This window comes from Panthera pardus, unplaced genomic scaffold, assembly GCF_024362965.1.
Source record: "Panthera pardus isolate Hobbes unplaced genomic scaffold, ASM2436296v1 HiC_scaffold_24, whole genome shotgun sequence".
NCBI lineage: Eukaryota > Metazoa > Chordata > Mammalia > Carnivora > Felidae > Panthera > Panthera pardus.
Window position 1 is genome coordinate 45,108,988 of NW_026526810.1, and position 17,287 is coordinate 45,126,274.

Consider the following 17,287-nt stretch of genomic DNA (forward strand, 5'->3'; position numbering starts at 1 on the left):
CCTGGATGTCTGAAAATTCACTAATAGAAAATATTAAGAGCGGGGGAAATTACTGACGAAACCAGCAACTCCTATGCCCATTTTCCAGGTTCCTTTCTGCACCAGTGGGGCCTGATAAAGAGCCAGCAGGAACAGCCAAAAAGCAGAGAGCTATCCTTTATGCTAGATAGGCTTTGAGGAAATGTTAATTTATTTTAACTCCCAAAAGGGAACTGGTGATGGAAATGACATCTTGTAACAGACATATTCTATGAGGTGTTTTGATACCCAGCATGCCTTGAAAACAGAACCCCCTAATTCTTCAGGGGGTGTCTATGTGACACAGCGGGAAGAAGCTTCAGTTTTAAATTCAGTCTGTTACAGGCTTTCCAAAGCAGCATATCTCTGATTATAAAATGTAAATCTATAAGGAAATAAGGATTCTATATACAAAATCTCAGCTTACATACAACTTTACTTCTCAAATCGTTTTTATGGCAAGAAAGCTATGTTTGACCACTTCTAAAAGGTTAACTACTGCACTTTCATCACTTTCTAAAAATCCTTGACTCAAATTACTTTAATCACAGAATTAGAAGTGTTTGAGCTATGTTTTCTGAAACAGTCTAAAGACTCCTGAATCTTTTGCCATTTTTACAGGCTGCTGTAAATACGCTTGATGGCATCGGCTTCTTCTTTATCAAGGATGCCCTTCTCCACGTAAGCATCAGCTTGTTGGTTGATGAAGTCCCTCATCTTTGAAAGGTCATAATCTGGAAAATATCATCAGAGTGTCATGAGCAGAGATAGGAAAGAGACATCCCCTTATAGTGATTGCCATGAGCTAAGAAGCGTTTTATACAAAAACACAACTACTATTCCATCGCAGTCTTTCACATCAGAAGACATATTAGATGTTGGCATTTTTTCAGTCTTTACAGTTTAAGATCGTGTTTATGTATATTGTCTCATTTGTTGTCCATGATCGCACCTGCAAGGTGTTCAGGTAGGGAGTATCACCATCATTTGAGCATGGGGAGAACAGGCCCATACCATGGCTTAATATTTATACCAATCACCTGGGGGCTCTTACAGATTTGTATCAGTAGGTCCGAGGCAGAGGTCCAGATCCTGCATTTTAAATACGCTCCCAGGAGATATTGCTGCTGCTGGTTTGGGAATCACACTTGGGGAGACAATATCCTAAAGCTTAAGTACCTTCAAGGTCACACAGGTAGTAAGAGTTACAAATAGAACCAAGTGTTTTGATTTTCTGTAATTGTTATACAGGTTAAGTTCCTGTTGATGTGACAACCCATTTTTTTTTTTTTTCCAAATTAAGAATTACCATTGGGGCACCTGAGTGGCTCGGTCGGTTGAGGGTTCGACTTTGGCTCAGGCCATGATCTCACAGTTTGTGGGTTTGAGCCCCAAGAGCTTGCTTCAGATTCTGTGTCTCCCTCTCTCTGTGCCCTCCCCTGCTTGTGCTCTGTCTCTCTCTCTCTCTCAAAAATAAATACTAAAAAAAAAAAAAAAAGAAAGAAAAAGAATGACAATAATTTTCACACTATCTGAATTATATGCATGGAGGAAAAATGCACAGAGCTTTTTTATTTTATAAAGAGAAACTGCTTTGTGGTTCTGTCCTAATTAAACAAAAAATCTGTGTAAACCATCAAACCACCCATCAAAAGCAAAGAGATCCTCAAGTAAGGAGGACACCTGTGGCATTTTTCTGAAAGCTTAAAACCCACATCCTTCCTTGATGCTCATTGTTTTAAAAAATGAAAAATAAACACAAAAAATTTAAATAACCTGAATTCTATTAATCATAAATAACCAGAGTTAGTATTTTGTTATATATATAAGCAAAAAAAAGAAAAATATATGTATGTATATTTTGCTTTTCAAATATATCTATCTCAACCCAGAATTAAGATCACAGTATAATATACAACCTTATTAACAATCTTCTTTCACTTTACACAGTAAGCATCAATATTTTCCCGAAACACCACTTTTAATGGCTACGTACAATGCATCCTATGGAGGGTACCAAAATCTATGGCACACATCCCTCGGGGCTGGACATGGGGGTCTTCCACATCACAGCGTACCTGGGGAGATTCCCCCCAGATTCTGAGTTGCCTGAAGCTGAGTTCCTTGAGGACAGTGCCATTCACCTTGGCTATAGCCGCCACTAGAAGAGAGCCCTGCCTTCTGTCAGTTTGTAAAGGAAAAAAAAAAAAAAAGGAGAAAGGGGGTAACAGAAGCTCAGAGCACCCCATGAAAGGAAAACTATAAAGAACAGCTCTATAAGTGCCAGGTGTTTATCATATCAAATGAGCTGAGGCTCAGATAAAGTCGGTTTCCTCTCAACCAAGAGAGGCATTTGCTCCCATTAGGGCTTCGCCTTGAAGATTAAAGACATAACTGCCAGCCGGGGCACTTTACACCCATCATCTGATACGCTGCTCGCAAAACTCCATGAGGTAAGCATTAGTCCCCATTTCAGAGATGAAGAAACGGGATAGAGGTGGGAAGTCACTTGCTTGGGTCATGGTAGAGTCAGGTTCTGAACCCAGGTCTGTCTGTCACTGCCCTGAACCACCCTGTGGCCTTGAAGTAATGAACGTGAAGCCACTAACAGGCGTAGAACAAATGTTCAGTAAGTGCTTGGGTTTTGTTGTTGGCTTTTATTTTCCCTGTCAGGACAAAACAGAATCAAGCTGCACATATGATTTGTGTGCTGATTCCTCACAAGCTGATTCCAGTCTCATAGGGCACAAAGAGGCGCCTCTTAATTATCACCAGCTCAAATTAATACTGGCTTTTCTGAGTTGGCTGCAGGGTCAACGTCTTTAGTGGGACGAAAGACAGCTCAAGGGCAGATGTGAAGAAGTCTGGGTGATTCGAATGGACAAACAGGAAAGTATTTTGCTTTCCTTTGAAATGGAAAAACTGTATCGTTAAGACAGCTCTCACTGTGCGCCGTAGGAAAACTAGCTGGCTGTTAGATTACACAAGTCAGTAGTCACATTGCTAATCTTAAAAATATGTTTTAAGGTTGTTAGGCTCAAAAGAAAAAAGGGCTGTGATTCATTTTTTTAAAAGCACAGACTTTTTTTTTTTAAGGGTGCATAAAGTTTTATCATCCTTCTCAGCATCACATCACATGGACCTCCCTTTCCTGGCTCTGGGAAGGAGAGGCAGGTTACCCAAACCCCTGCCCAGCAAAGGGCATGAGCAGAGGTTAAGGAAGGTCAGAACTAACAGAGCTACTGGACTTCCTGCTCACACAGCTGCAGCCACTGTGTGACCCTAGGAACGAGATCCACCGGCTTTAAGAGATGACCTAGGTCAAGCAGAGCACATATGAAGGCAATGGAGGAAAAGCTGTCTGCTTCTGTCTTCAGGGGGGTATACTGCACATCACCCTCACTTCCTGAGGGCAGAAGGGAGCATCAAACTCATACCGTCATTTTGAAATTTGCTCACAGAGCCTTGGAGATGCAAGCACCAGGGTTCCATGCTTGACTAGGTTGATCATTTCTGGAAGTTGAAGATTATATTGCAGGATGTTGCGGGTTATGACCGGGAGTGTGATTCATGTTAATCAGTGAAAGAAATAACATAAGTATTCTAAATTGTTGGACCATCAAATTAACATTGGTTTCAGAATGCATTTTGGTACTTTCTGTATTACACTCATTCTAAGATAAACATTTTTTATTGTATATTTTTAAAATTTTTTTTATGTTTATTTTTGAGAGAGACAGCATGAGCAGGGAAGGGGCAGAGAGAGAGGGAGACACAGGATCTAAAGCAGCCTCCAGGCTCTGAGTTGTCAGCACAGAGCCTGAAGCAGGGCTCAAACTCATGAACTGTGAGATCATGACCTGAACCAAAGTCAGACACTTAACCATCTGAGCCCCCCAGGCGCCCCATTTTTTAAAAGTCTTTACAGTCACTGATGGCATGTTATAACTTTTCTTCCTTAGTGGTACATGAAACAATGGTTCATTCATCAATCAGTGACAGATTTGATGTAATATGGTTCATGTGAATTTTAATGGAATGGATAGCCTGGAAATTCACATTATTTTGAGTCAAATAAACTATGTGTGAAAAGCTGATAATTATTTCCATTTCACTGAATTTAACAAGACCGTAGGCTAAAGAGGAACTGAAAATACCTCTTTCTCCCATTGTGCTCTCTATATCAGTGGTCCTCAAACTTAGCTACACAGTGGAATCATGGGGAGGGGGTTAAAAATACTGATGCCTGCATCCTTTTCTTTGAGTTTCTGCTGTAGTGGTCCTGAGATGCGACCTGGACGTCAGGACATGTAAGAGCTCTGCAGGTGATTTGAATGCACTTTCAAGTTGGAAAACACCCCTCGTCTCATTTTAAAAGCATCCTTTGGCAGCTGCTCAGCCAGACACCTGGGAGTCATACTGGACTCATCTGTATCCATTGCTGTCAAGTTTCTCCCTTCTTTATTTCCTCTGCCTTGCCTTGGTTTAAGCCCCATAATTTCTGCTCCAGATCTTTGCCTTCAATCTCTGTCCAATCCCCTGGGGTCCTATTTCTTCGATCTATAGCCACACTGCTGCCAGAGAGATTTCTCAGTTCTTAACCTAATTAAGTCCTAATTTAGGTTCCCCTGGCTAAAACTTACCTCCTTTGCAGGACACGCAAGCACCTTCCTGATCTGGCTGCTATCCACCTCCCACCTCTGGCTGCCGATCCTTCCCACAGATACCCAGTGTTCCTGGGAAACTGGGTGGCTTCAGTTCCCAGAACACATGACTCTCTTTCGTCCTTTTATGTCTTGGGCCCAGTGTTTCCTCTGCATCCACCTCTTGTCACTCAGCTTTCCAACAAAGGCTTTCCTGCAATCCTTTCTCCCAGTGCTATGCATCCTTGTAAGGAGATGTGCCCCCCACCTTTGTAGCACTGCACCTGTCTATGATAGCGCTGAGCAGGCTTTAGTGGTGCTGGGAGCGGCTTTAGTGGTAGCTTTAGTGGTGCTGGGAGCTCCTTGGGGGTCAGGGAGGGCAAGGGGAGGCTGCATCTTACATTTGCATATCTCTGGTACTCAGAACAGAACAGTCTTGTTCTGTGTTTTAAGTGAGTGACTGCTTTTGTAATTGCAGGGTCCATCTAATATGTGGTCAAAAAATTCCCTTTTTAGAAAATACTCCAAGGGGGCCCTGGGTGTCTCAGTTGGTTGAGCGTCTGACTCTTGATCTCAGATCAGGTCATGATCTCACAGTTTGTGAGTTCGAGCCCCGTGTTGGGGTTGGAATTGCTTGGAATTGCTTGGATTTCTTTGGATTTCCAAGCAGGTTCCATGTTGACAGTGTGGAACCTGCTTGGAATTCTCCCTTTTCCTCTCTCTGCCACTCATGCTGTTTCTCTCTCTCAAAATAAATAAACTTAAAAAACTTATGAAAATACATACTCCAAGAAAAGGGCAAAATATTGATAATTATTGAAGGTTGTTGGTGGATACATGGGGATTCATTATACTATTCTCTCTACTTTTGTTTGATACATTTCATAATAAAATGTAAAAGAAAAGGCCTTTGCCCAAGAGGTGGCTTTGAAAAATAAGAGAAATGGAGATTCTATTCCTGTATCCTGGAGTGTTTTTGGACTCTGACAGGAGACTTTAGCCCTGTTTGACTGTGGGAAACTTTATTTAACAAGAACCCCTGACAAATGGGTGAGGTTGGCAGTTTGCAACCATACTAAATCCTTACCTTCTTTATTTCCTTTTTTGTCGTGTTTCTTCAGCCACTCAATATTTTTTCTGATGGCTTCCAAATAGGCTTCCGTTTTCCCTGGAAAAGGGAAAAAAACTCATAGCAAATACTCATAAAATATCACTGCATCTCTTTTTAAAGACCACACTCTTGTTCAGAACCATAAATGCTGGACTCATCAAGCACTTGTGAGGTGGTATCCGAAACAAAATAGTGTGCATATTTGGGTGGGGGATGTTGAGGAGAAAGGGTAGAGATGAGATTCCAGGACACAGGACCAGGCAGGCTAGTAAGTGTCAAGGAGCCATTATTCACACACACATAACTGCAGTCTCATGTCTTGGCAGAGAAGAATTTTGATTCAGTTCACTGGATAGGTGAACAGTTCTTAGACTGCATCATTTCTGGTTAGGAATGGTTCTTCCAGTTCTTCCAACTGGTTAGGAATATTCTCAGGTCAAGAATTAAATCAGAGTGGCAGATCCTGAAAAGACTCCATCACCAAATAAGTCATGTTAAGGAAGTCCAAATCTGTGGCTTAGTGTAGGCTGCTATACAAGTCTTCTGCCCAATCTGGCAGGGAGCGTGTGACAACTGAGATGAAGAGATGACCTGGGCCTCATTTCAAGGTTTGGGTATGAACCTTAGAACTCATTCTAGTAAAACTCCCCTGGATATAAACATTCTCCCATGAGCCTTGAGTGTTGTGAGAGAAGTGCCTGCTCTGTGTGCCCTTCACGTACATTGTTGTCTGCAGGTGGGCATTACCATCCACTGAGAGATGAGGAAACTAACACCCAGAGAGGCTAAGCGACTTGTCTGGGGCCACACAGGAAATAACAGAAGTAGAATTTGGACTCTAGTCTTCCCAAACTTCTGCTACCTGCACTATCTGAAAGCAAAGTCTATCTTCAGTCACAGACACTGATGTAGCCTTGTTCTGTCTCAAGGAAATCAGCCATCTCTCAAACCAGGTGAGGTCCCTAGTGCCCAGAGTGTCTGCACCAAGGGACCAGGTAGTCTGGAGAATTCTGGGTGGCCTAAGAAAGGAAGCCTTCGAAGTCCAGGGGCTCTGCAAGAATCAATGGCTGCCAAAGCTCTGTGTGGTAACCACCCATTCTGAGCCCCCTTTGAGCCCTGTTACCTCTAGTCTATTCCCCAGACTTTTTGGTTGAGTTACCTGTGTTCTTATGATGTGCCAAGGGCTGTGCTTTGTGCTCCAAAATGCAGTATCTCTTTTACTCTTCACAACAACCTTTTAAAGGCAGTCCCATTTCACCCCCATTTTACAGATGAAGAAACCGAGACATAGAGAGATAAAGTAATATGCTGAAGGTCATATGGCTAGTAAGTTGTGGAGCCAGGGTTGAACCTGGGTGTATTTGACTACAGTCCATGAACAATAACACTGCCTTAGGATTTGCTGATGTTCCAATTTCCACTACTGCATTTACCTAAGTGACCTCCTGAGCATCCTTCTTCCTGATCTTGTAAGCCTACTCTTGCCTCACCAGTGGGGCTCCATGTTATGTGGACCCCAAGAAGCACAGAGAAGATCTTTTGCAAAAGGGTTAAGTGGACAAGAGAAGAGATCTACAATTTTCAGCCCCTATTCACTTCAGTCAACTGTATAAAAAAAAGTCTTGATTTCAGTGCTTTGTTTTTAAGAATGTTAGAGCACATGGAAGACCAATGTCCTCCTAGCTGATGTTATAACATTTTAGTACAACGAATATAGGAATATTCATTGTCTGTTGCCTGTTTGTTGAGAAGGTCAATTGCATTTGGTAACATAAAAACAATGTTCTCTGTTTCAAATTAATTCAGTTAGAAAAGGCATTTTGAACAAAGAAATCTTAGTGTAGACTATTTCTAGAGAATGCAACTGAAGTGTTTAAATCAAAGTAGTGGGTCTCATAGGGCTTTAACAAATAGATAATTTGTCATTAGCATATTAAGTAATTAGGGCTTCTGAAACTTTTACGAATGTTTGAAAATAGTCTTGTTCTTTAAATAATGTTAAGCATTCGTCCCACAATATTATTTATGATAACATCATAATATGGGAAGCTTATTTGAGAAAAGGATAACCTGAGCTTAGTCTCTGTGTAAATATGGTGTTAAAAATTCTGAATTAGGAGAATGAAGAATAAATACGGGGTTTTTGCCATAGTGTAGCAGACATTGTTGCTTCCCCACCCCATGTCTCCCTTATTCCAGATATGCTATATATTCCTTATATCCCTATATGATATATCCTTATGTCCTTATACTCCTTATATGATATATTCCTTATATCTCAGGAACATTCCATACAGCCTCCCAGAGATCCTCTGTGGGAAGCCCCAGTTGCCCACAGCTGAAGCCCACTAGTGAAACCACTTTCTATGGGCTTCTCTCCTTTCCCTCTCTCATGTATCTATGCCCCCAGTGGTCATCTCCCGATTAAATTGGACCGCAACTCCTTCTCTCAGGGTCTGCTTCAGAAGGAACCCAGCCTAAGGCAGTTTGGAAAAGGGGACTCGGCATCATCTTGTTAGGTTGCCTTTTGCTCAGGAACTAATTTTCTATAAAAATATTAAATTTTAAAAAGTATGAAATGCACAAGAAGCAATTTTATCCACTATATTGATATTACCAACCCATAACAGAGAATGAGTTTACTGCAGCTTGAAGAAAACTATACTGCAATTTATTTAAAAACTAAACTATCTTGTAGATCATGACATATGATTATGACAGTTTCTGTAATGTTATTTAATCTTCACAGAGCTCTATGAAAGAAGCGTTATTAGTTCCAATTTTACTCATGAAGGAACTAAGGCTCAGGGAAATTAAGTGACATGCCCAGGGGGACACAGCTGAGTAACGGTCAGAGCCTGGTCTTGAACCAAAATGAATCCAGAGCCTCTACTGAGTGTAGCTGGGTGAGATTCACCTTTTAGACTAGAATGATTTAGTGCCTGTTGTTACCAAACTGGGCAGAAAGGCAGTGGTTCTCAAACTTGGCTGCACAGGAGAATCATTTAGGGAATCATTAAAAAATCCTGATGCCGGTCATGATCTCACAGTTCCTGGGATCAAGCCCTGCATTCGGTTCTGCACTGACAGCACAAATCCTGCTTGGGATTCTCTCTCTCTCTCTCTCTCTCTCTCTCTCCCTCTCTCTGCCCCTTCCCTGCTTATGCTTGCTCTCTCTCTCTCTCTCTCTCTCTCTCTCAAAATTAATGAATAAACTTTTAAAAACATTAAAAAAAATCCTGATGCCAAGGCTACTCCTCATATGAATCAAATTAGAATATCCTGAGGCAGGGACCGAGCATCATTTTTAAAAAATGGTCCTGAGGTGATTCCAATGTGGGGCAAAGTTTGGGAACCACTGCCATCAGTACTGAGATCTCCACAAGTTTACTGGAGCATTGGTAACAAGGTGAATAAAATCAGGTGTTCTTCTGCTCGTGGAGAGAAGCAGCTGGTTCCTATTTACATTTCCTCCTGTCAGGAGCTGTAAAGCAAACCTTTTATTTACACAGTGTGCAGTAAAAGCCCATGAGAGTCCACTTTGGAAAGCTGGGCTATTTTTTTCAAATATATTTCAGTTTCCTTTGGAAAAAATAGCTCATGGCTGAGGTAATATGGCACAAGCTTTAAAACATATGCTGAAGCAGATGGGAAGAGGGCCAGAATCAAGATGCAGCCCTCCTTTTCTGGCTGTTCTGGTTTTCAGCACTGCAAAGAAATACCCTTTTTTATACACGAATTTGTCCTTACTGTGATATGTTGACCTGATCTGCCCACCCCCAAAGCCCCATTAGAAAACAACAACAAAAAAACATTGTAGAAATCAATAGAATTAACCTATTGAATTCTGGACATACTAAAGATAGTAGATCTTCTAAAGAGTGCTTATAAAAATTAAGTTTGATATGCTTAAAGTTCTGTAAAGATTAAATGATTACAGTTTTGAATGGTATAAAACAAAGTAAGTGATAATGGTATCATGGATGCCAACATGGGCCTCAGAGCCATTCAGTGTAAGAATTTCTGTACATTGATGACATTTTACATGCCCCAAAGAAAATACTCAGACTGAGTACTGGATAGGAGTCAAGGGACAAGGGTTCAAGGCCTGGCTCTGACACTCTTTGGCTATGGATCATGGGTGAATCACTTCATCTTCTGAGCCTTGGTTTATTTATTTATAATTTAGGGGTGAATTCTAAAAAGAAGGTTCATGGTTTCTATATATGGGAAGAAACACTCCTTTGCTATCCTCAAAAAACCTGTGTTGATGGTAGGTCTCCTGTGCCTGGACTTAGCTCCTGGCATCCTTCCTGACTCACAGGGGGAAGACTGTACTTACTATTTTTGGACATTGTTAGCAGAATGGCTTGGGGCTTGAATAAAAGGCACAAATTGTTTCCTCTTATGTTGCTTTAAAAATAACAGCATCCACATGAGTTAGCCATTTATTAATTAAATAGGCTACCTTTTCTGGTTTCTGTAAGGAAGATATGGGAATAATAGAATATTTAGGTGAAAGCTATCATAGAGATCACTTTTTTCACCTATTTCCATAATCTGGCCATAAACTTGACAAATGATAGCAATGGAATGACTTTTTGAGTATGTTAATACTTATCTTATCCTTTGGATGGTTTTTTAAAAAAGATTTTCAGTGACTCATAGAGCAGAAGTGAATGAGTAAACATCAAATTGGCAAATAGATCCATACTTAGATCATGGAATAAAGTTTTAAAGTACTTTTCTTTAGTCTCCAGAGAGCAGTTTACTTGAAAAATTAGGTAATTTTATAAATATGGTTGAAATTAAAATAAATATGATTTCATTGGCATACCCCTAAATTTAGGAATAATTATGGAATCATTCAAATGACTGTACCAATTAGAAATCAGTATTTTAAAAGATTATTCTTTTTTTGTTTATTTATTTATTTTGAGAGAAAGAGAGAGAAAGAGAGAATGAGCGTGAGTGTGGGGGAGAGGCAGAGAGAGAGAGAGAGAGAGAGAGAGAGAGAATCCCAAGCATGGAGCCCAACTTGGGGCTCGATCTCACAAACTGTAAGATCATGACCCAAGCTGAAATCAAGATTCAGCCACTTAACTGAGCCACCCAGGCACCACAAAAGATTATTCTTTTTTTTAATGTCTATTTATTTTTAAGAAAGAGAGAAGGTGCGTGTGCAAGCCGGGGAGGGGTAGGGAGAGGGAGACACAGGATCTGAAGCAGGCTCTGCACTGAGAGCAGAAAGCCTGATGTGGGGCTCAATATTATGAACTGTGAGATCATGACCTGAGCCGAAGTTGGACACTCAACTTACTGAGACACCCAGGAGCTCCCCTAAAAGATTATTCTTAATGTGAATCCCTGTAGAATACAGGACTTTCAATAGTCTAACTCAATTATATTCAAAGGTGGATGTGCCACTTTTCATTATTGGTAATTAAATTGGACTTTTTTTTTACATTAAACCTAAAACAAAAGGCATGGAAACATGCTGTGTAAATTGAAGCCTGAGATAAACTGAGGGTATTATTATTCCCATTTCCACTATTATTCCTATTCCTCACAGGGTCCAGCATATGCTTGGCATGATTAATAAATATTTGCTGTGGTTCGATGGGGCCATCGCCCCACATTGCAAGACCAAAACAGATTCTTTACAGACTTTTCTGACAATGTGTTCTGCTTATAATTATTGTTTGAAGTGGTTTTATCTGGATCATTACCTCATCCCTTGCTCTGCCCTGTAATGTCTTCCAACTTTCTCTCTGTTCTGCATGCTCCTGACTCATCGATAAGGGAGATACATGTGCATGTATGTAGCTTGTGTTAGGCTTGCCTACATATGGGTTAAGAACATTCTCAAATCATTTCAAAGCTTGCTTGAGTCCTCAGAGGTCAGCATTTGTTCTTATATTACTTCAATAGGTCTACTTCCTGAGCATGATGCCAGGCATGCCATCAGAATACATGTGTATTTATAGCTGAATAAATGTCTCAGAAAACCCAGTAAGTCCTGCTTTTACCCACATGGATGCCTTTATTTTTCTGCCCAGGGGCAATAGGTGTTGTCTCAGTGGTTCTATAACAGAAACAAAATATCCTTGAGAAAAGTGCCAGCAAAGCAATTGTCAATACAAAGGTGTGAGTCATAACATGCCCTTTGGGGATTCAATTTGTTTTCAAGAAATGTTGGCCCTTGGTTTAAGCTCAGGTTGGTGTTTTCTAAATTGTACTGAAATCAGTTTTCCTTATCTCAGAGTAACAGGGGTCAGGAGTAGTATGAATAAATTGAATCTCCAAATAATGGAGAGGGGACTAATTTTAGCCCCAATCCCTACCCTCTTCCTAATGTTTCAGGAGGGCCATGACAAACAGTAACACTAAATGGATGGAGTTTTACTCTTTTCTCTCCCCCTTAGTATCTGATGGAATTCCTAATGAGAAAAGAAATCTAACCTCATCTTTAGCCTTTAAACACTCACATCCTAAATAGGAATAGGAGACTACCAAGAATCAACTCTTTCAGATTTCTTTTTTTACACAATGTTTTCCCAAAACAAGCAAAGATACCTGTCAGCATCCATTCCCAGGGATATTTGCATAGTGATAGAAGGTGTTGTCTTAAGCACTGAGCATGCCGCCTCTGCCAGTCAAAGGACTTAGATGATGGCTTACTGTCTTCAGGAAATATAGTCATTACACATGGGTTACTCCTGGAGGAGATGACCTAGGCATGCTGGTTTTCTGTGGGGCTGAACTGCAGTGCTCTGTGCGGCCCAGTTCCTGGCTTTCTTTCTCAGGCTACAGGACCACTCTTTTCTTGGTTAGCTATCTATCAAAAGTTTACCACTCACCTTCCACCTCACATCCATTAGCACTGATGAGGATTTAGAGAAATTGGAACCCTTGCACACTCTTTGTCGGGGGGGGGGGATGTAAAAATGTACAGCTGCTATGGAAAACAGTATGGTGTCTCCTCAAAAAATTAAAAGTAGAATTAACATATGGTATAGCAATTCCACTTCAGGGAATATTCCCCCAAAACTGAGTGCAGGGTCTTGAGGAGATATTTGTACAGCCATACTGATGGCAGCCACAAGGTGGAAGCAACCTAAGCATCCATAGACAAATGGGTAGATAAACAAAATGTGGTATGCATATACATACAATGGAATATTATGCAGCTCTAAAAAGGAAAGAAATTCTAACATATGCTACAACAGAGATGATCATTAAGGACATTATGTTAAGTGAAATAAGCTAGTCACACAAGCACACATACTATATAATTCCACTCATATGAAGTACCTACAATAGTCAGATTCACAGAGACAGAATGTAGAATGGTGGTTGCCAAGGGCTGAAGAGGGAGGGGAATCAGAAGTTTTATTTGACGTGTATAGAATTTCAGTTTTGCAGATGAGAAGAGTTCTGGAAATGGATGGTAGTGATAGTAACACAATAATATGAATGTACTTAACGCCACTAAATTATACACTTAAAAATGGTGAGTATGACCACTTTTGTTATGTGTATTTTGCTATAATTTTTTTAAAAGACATTTAAAAAAGTTTACCATTCATCCAAAGTAGACCTAGGGAAGTATCAAGGCAGTGTGACTGGTCTAAGAGTCGGTTAACATGGCATGTATATTACCAATTCCCCCTTCTTATGCCCGTGACAAACATTATTAATTAATTATTCCCAAGTTCTTTCCTCCTGAGCCCAGAGGAAACATCATAACCTTTCTCAACACAGGCTACTACACCCAACGATTAGAATTGATACATCAGCTATGTTGATGTAGGAGAGAATTGTGACGGTCTATGAAATCTGCACTAGAGAAAAAAAATACAATAATATAAAGCCTTGTTAGATAGGAAAAATCAACATGAACTTGATATATTAAGAAAAAATATATTTTTCCTCTGTCTCAAAAAAGTCCCAGTAACTGGAACAGAAGCAGTTCTCTGGGCCCACATTACTACTCATTTGAACCTGTATAACTCAGTTTCAGGTCTCTATATTTTCTACAAAAAGTAACTAAAAATCTTTGAAGAGGAATTTGTTTTAATCTTGGGATGAGAAAATTCAGTGGGTCTAGAATACCCTGTTGTTGCCAGAGAACAAAGATACTTTAAAAATACCGGGCATAGTGCTAAAAGGATAAAGGAGGGACAGAGGAACTCCTACAGCCCAAGCGATACCAATTGGAGCATAAAATCACTACCACCACCATCATCATCATCATTGTCATCATCATCTTACATAAATGGAAAAGATTGATATTAAGTGTCAACAAAGGTAGTTGTGATATAAAGGGGAAGTTGTTGGTAATTTTTTGCTGTTAGTAAGTTACAAGGTATTAAATACATAGCTAGTTTTTTTTTAACTTAATATACAGATACTATTAAACAGGATCTATTATCAAACATGAATGTGAACTTGTTTCTATCTATATGAGCGGCAAAGACTAGGAACCTGTAAATAGGCCAAGTAGTCCCTTCAAAATTAAGAGCTATACTATGAACATGACCAGCTTTTGTGGTCTCATAGCATCCAGAAAGGAATGAGCAAAGTCCATCAGTTCATTGCCACTAATGATTATACATAATAAATAATGAAAGGAGAGCCCAATGGTGTATCTTCAGATGATAAATTAGCTGAATGTCACACCTCCCCTGCCCTCGAGAGACAGCGTGGACCCACTCCCTCAGTTCCTAGGGAATAAAACCTCTAGATGACCCTGCTAATGAGACACTGATAGGACAGACATATGTAACATTCCAATTATACCAAAGAGGTCAATATATCATAATGACATAAAAATAGGTTTAAGTCATCTGTTCACAACTTCGGGTATAGACAGTTTCAGAAGATAGATATATTTTCCATGGTATAACTAGCACACTTCATAGTAAAAGGGGCTTGAACCACTGGCCTATACAACCAGATCCTCATCCTGATCTGAAATCAAAGGGTTAACAACTTAGACCTTGCATCCTCATAAGGTCTTTTTCTTTTTCTTTCTTTCTCCGCCCTCTGTGCCCCTTCCCCTGCCCAGGATCTTTTTCTTTAAGGGTGTAGTAAATTCTCTAAAACCCTGGAAGAAATAAATTTTGTATCACATAAACTTGCTAAGGCAGAAAAAAATTGGACCTCAGGAATGTGTAAGAATAACAATAAAAACATAAGTTTTGTAATTATTGGGCTCATTTAATGTGTGCTTTTTGCTTTTAAAGACATTTAGGTTATTTAAGGAAATTTGATATATTGGATTTATGATTTTTAATCAGGTCCTTAAGAGTGTCACATTTCTATCATTGTAAATGATTAGGGAAATATGCTCTGTTAAATGTGTAAATTTTGATTACTTTGTTAAATAGTAACATTTAGAGGAATGTTAATTATGTTTAAAGAAATATTGCTTAATAAGTTAATAAATCAGATTAGACACTAAACAATGCACAATGGTCATAAGCATTCCTCTCCAAGCACAAAAGTCCATTGAACAGTTAAGCCCATCAGAAGATAAAACCAATTTGCCATTCTCAGAGACTCAAGGCCATTAAAAAAGATTGCTATTCAGATAAAGATACCATGTGCTGAATCTCTTCTCTACAGATGGTGCTGATTTCGCAGATTTGGTGGGGTGTGCATTTTTGATCAACCTGTGTGGTGAAATTTTTTGCTTCCCCCACTTTCATTGCCAACTTAGAGCTGTTAATTCCGTACCTTTTGGCTCATCCGTCTTTCCTCTTGGGTTATCAGCTTTTGTGGAATCTTTCAAGGCTCCATATTCCTTTTCCATCTTAGCTGCTTCTTCCTTAGTACTATCTGTTTCTTCATGACTCTTTTCTGATGGTGCTGTAATCAGATTGAGCACTGTTGTTAGAACCCTATTTCCTATCCATTAACCAATTTGTAATGTAGAAATAAATTTGTTGAAAGGGTACAGCATAAGGTCGGATCATTTTTCAAGCTGAAAGGGATCTTAGTGATTGTCTAATCTAGTGATTGTCCAGCTTCCTTCCCCCATTTCACAGACGAGGAAACTGAGGCCCAGAATGGGAGAGATATGCACCGAGTTAGCAAAAGAGCTGGGCCAAAGCACCGACTTTCCAGATTTTGGTTTAGTGTTCTTTCCCTTCTGCTACTGTGTCATTAGAACATAGATTATTTTCCTTACTATAATCAAGGTAGGCAATGAAGTGGCATATGTCAGTTCCCAAAGTAAGTTTGAGTCTTCATTTCGAAGTAAAATAACTTGGTTGTTGTTCAACCTCTCCATGATGTTGTATTTTTGAACAACATTCTATGACTGAGAGTAGCACCTAAGAATTTGGGGCTATCGCAGGACTTCTTTCCTTCTGCCTCTTTCTTCACATTCCCTTATCCCTGGTCACCCTAATGCAAAGAGGAGAGTTGGACCCTTGCTGTCAAGATGGGATAATCTTTGCTCACTTGACACTTAAAAATAACTAATTTCCATACCAATTATACTTCAAAAAAAAAAAAAGTGAGGGGACAAGAGTTGAAAAAAACTATATTTCCTTCTGGCTATCTTCTATTGAATTTTAAAAAGTCATAAACCTTAAAGTAGCTAACCACTTGAAAACAATTGCAATGTATCCCTGTTGTAAATAAAATAGGAAACATCAAGCAGTCTAACAAAAAGCTTTGTTTTTTTGTTTTTTTGTTTTTTTGTTTTTGTTTTTGTTTTGTTTTTTTTTTCAGTAAAACCATTACTATAGGGGCGCCTGGGTGGCTCAGTCGGTGGAGCGTCCGACTTCAGCTCAGGTCACGATCTCATGGTTCGTGATGAGTTCGAGCCCCACGTCGGGCTCTGGGCTGATGGCTCAGAGCCTGTAGCCTGCTTCTGATTCTGTGTCTCCCTCTCTCTCTGCCCCTCCCCCATTCATGCTCTGTCTCTCTCTGTCTAAAAATAAATAAACGTTAAAAAAAAATAAAAAAAAAACATTATTACTATAGAAAAAAAAGAAAAAAAGAAATGAGTCAGTTACTCTCATTATGAAAACCTCCACTAGTGCTATGATCTCTCTGTATTAAAAAAATTTTTTTAAATATTTTATTTATTTTTGAGCATCAGAGTGTGAGTGGGGGAGAGACCAAGAGAGAGAGGGGAACAGAAGATCTGAAACAGGCTCTGTGCTGACAGCAGCAAGCCTGATGCGGGGCTCAAACTCACAAACTGTGAGATCATGACCTGAGCTGATGTCAGACGCTCAACCGACTGAGCCACCCAGGCGCCCCTCTCTATATTTTTTGATGCGTAATTTTTCTCCATAGTTGCAGTATAATTTTGTCACTTTCTTTTGTCATTAACATCATCACAGAAGGATGTTTCCAGGTTATTGAAAACTACTTGAAAACATCATTTTAAAAGGCTATATAGTATTCCATCAAATATATGTACATAACTGCTGTGAAAGGGACACAAAATCATGCTTAAGAACTTGTGATCCTTCCTATTTTTTGTTCTTCCCTC

The 17,287-nt window shown here is 39.7% G+C and overlaps 1 protein-coding gene across 2 annotated transcripts in view; it reads right to left on the bottom strand.

Moving 5' to 3' along the window:
• Positions 1-436: 436 nt before the first annotated feature.
• The window catches only part of SCG3 (secretogranin III), a 33,293-nt gene continuing 16,442 nt past the window's right edge, over positions 437-17,287 (bottom strand). For both annotated transcript variants that reach the window (XM_019442119.2, XM_053889064.1), the window contains 3 exons: positions 15,514-15,645; positions 5,749-5,829; positions 437-752 (listed from right to left, as the gene is read on the bottom strand). In XM_019442119.2, the coding sequence (XP_019297664.1) occupies positions 634-752; positions 5,749-5,829; positions 15,514-15,645 (332 nt within the window). In that variant the 3' untranslated portion in view covers positions 437-633. The remainder of the gene's footprint in view (positions 753-5,748; positions 5,830-15,513; positions 15,646-17,287) is intronic.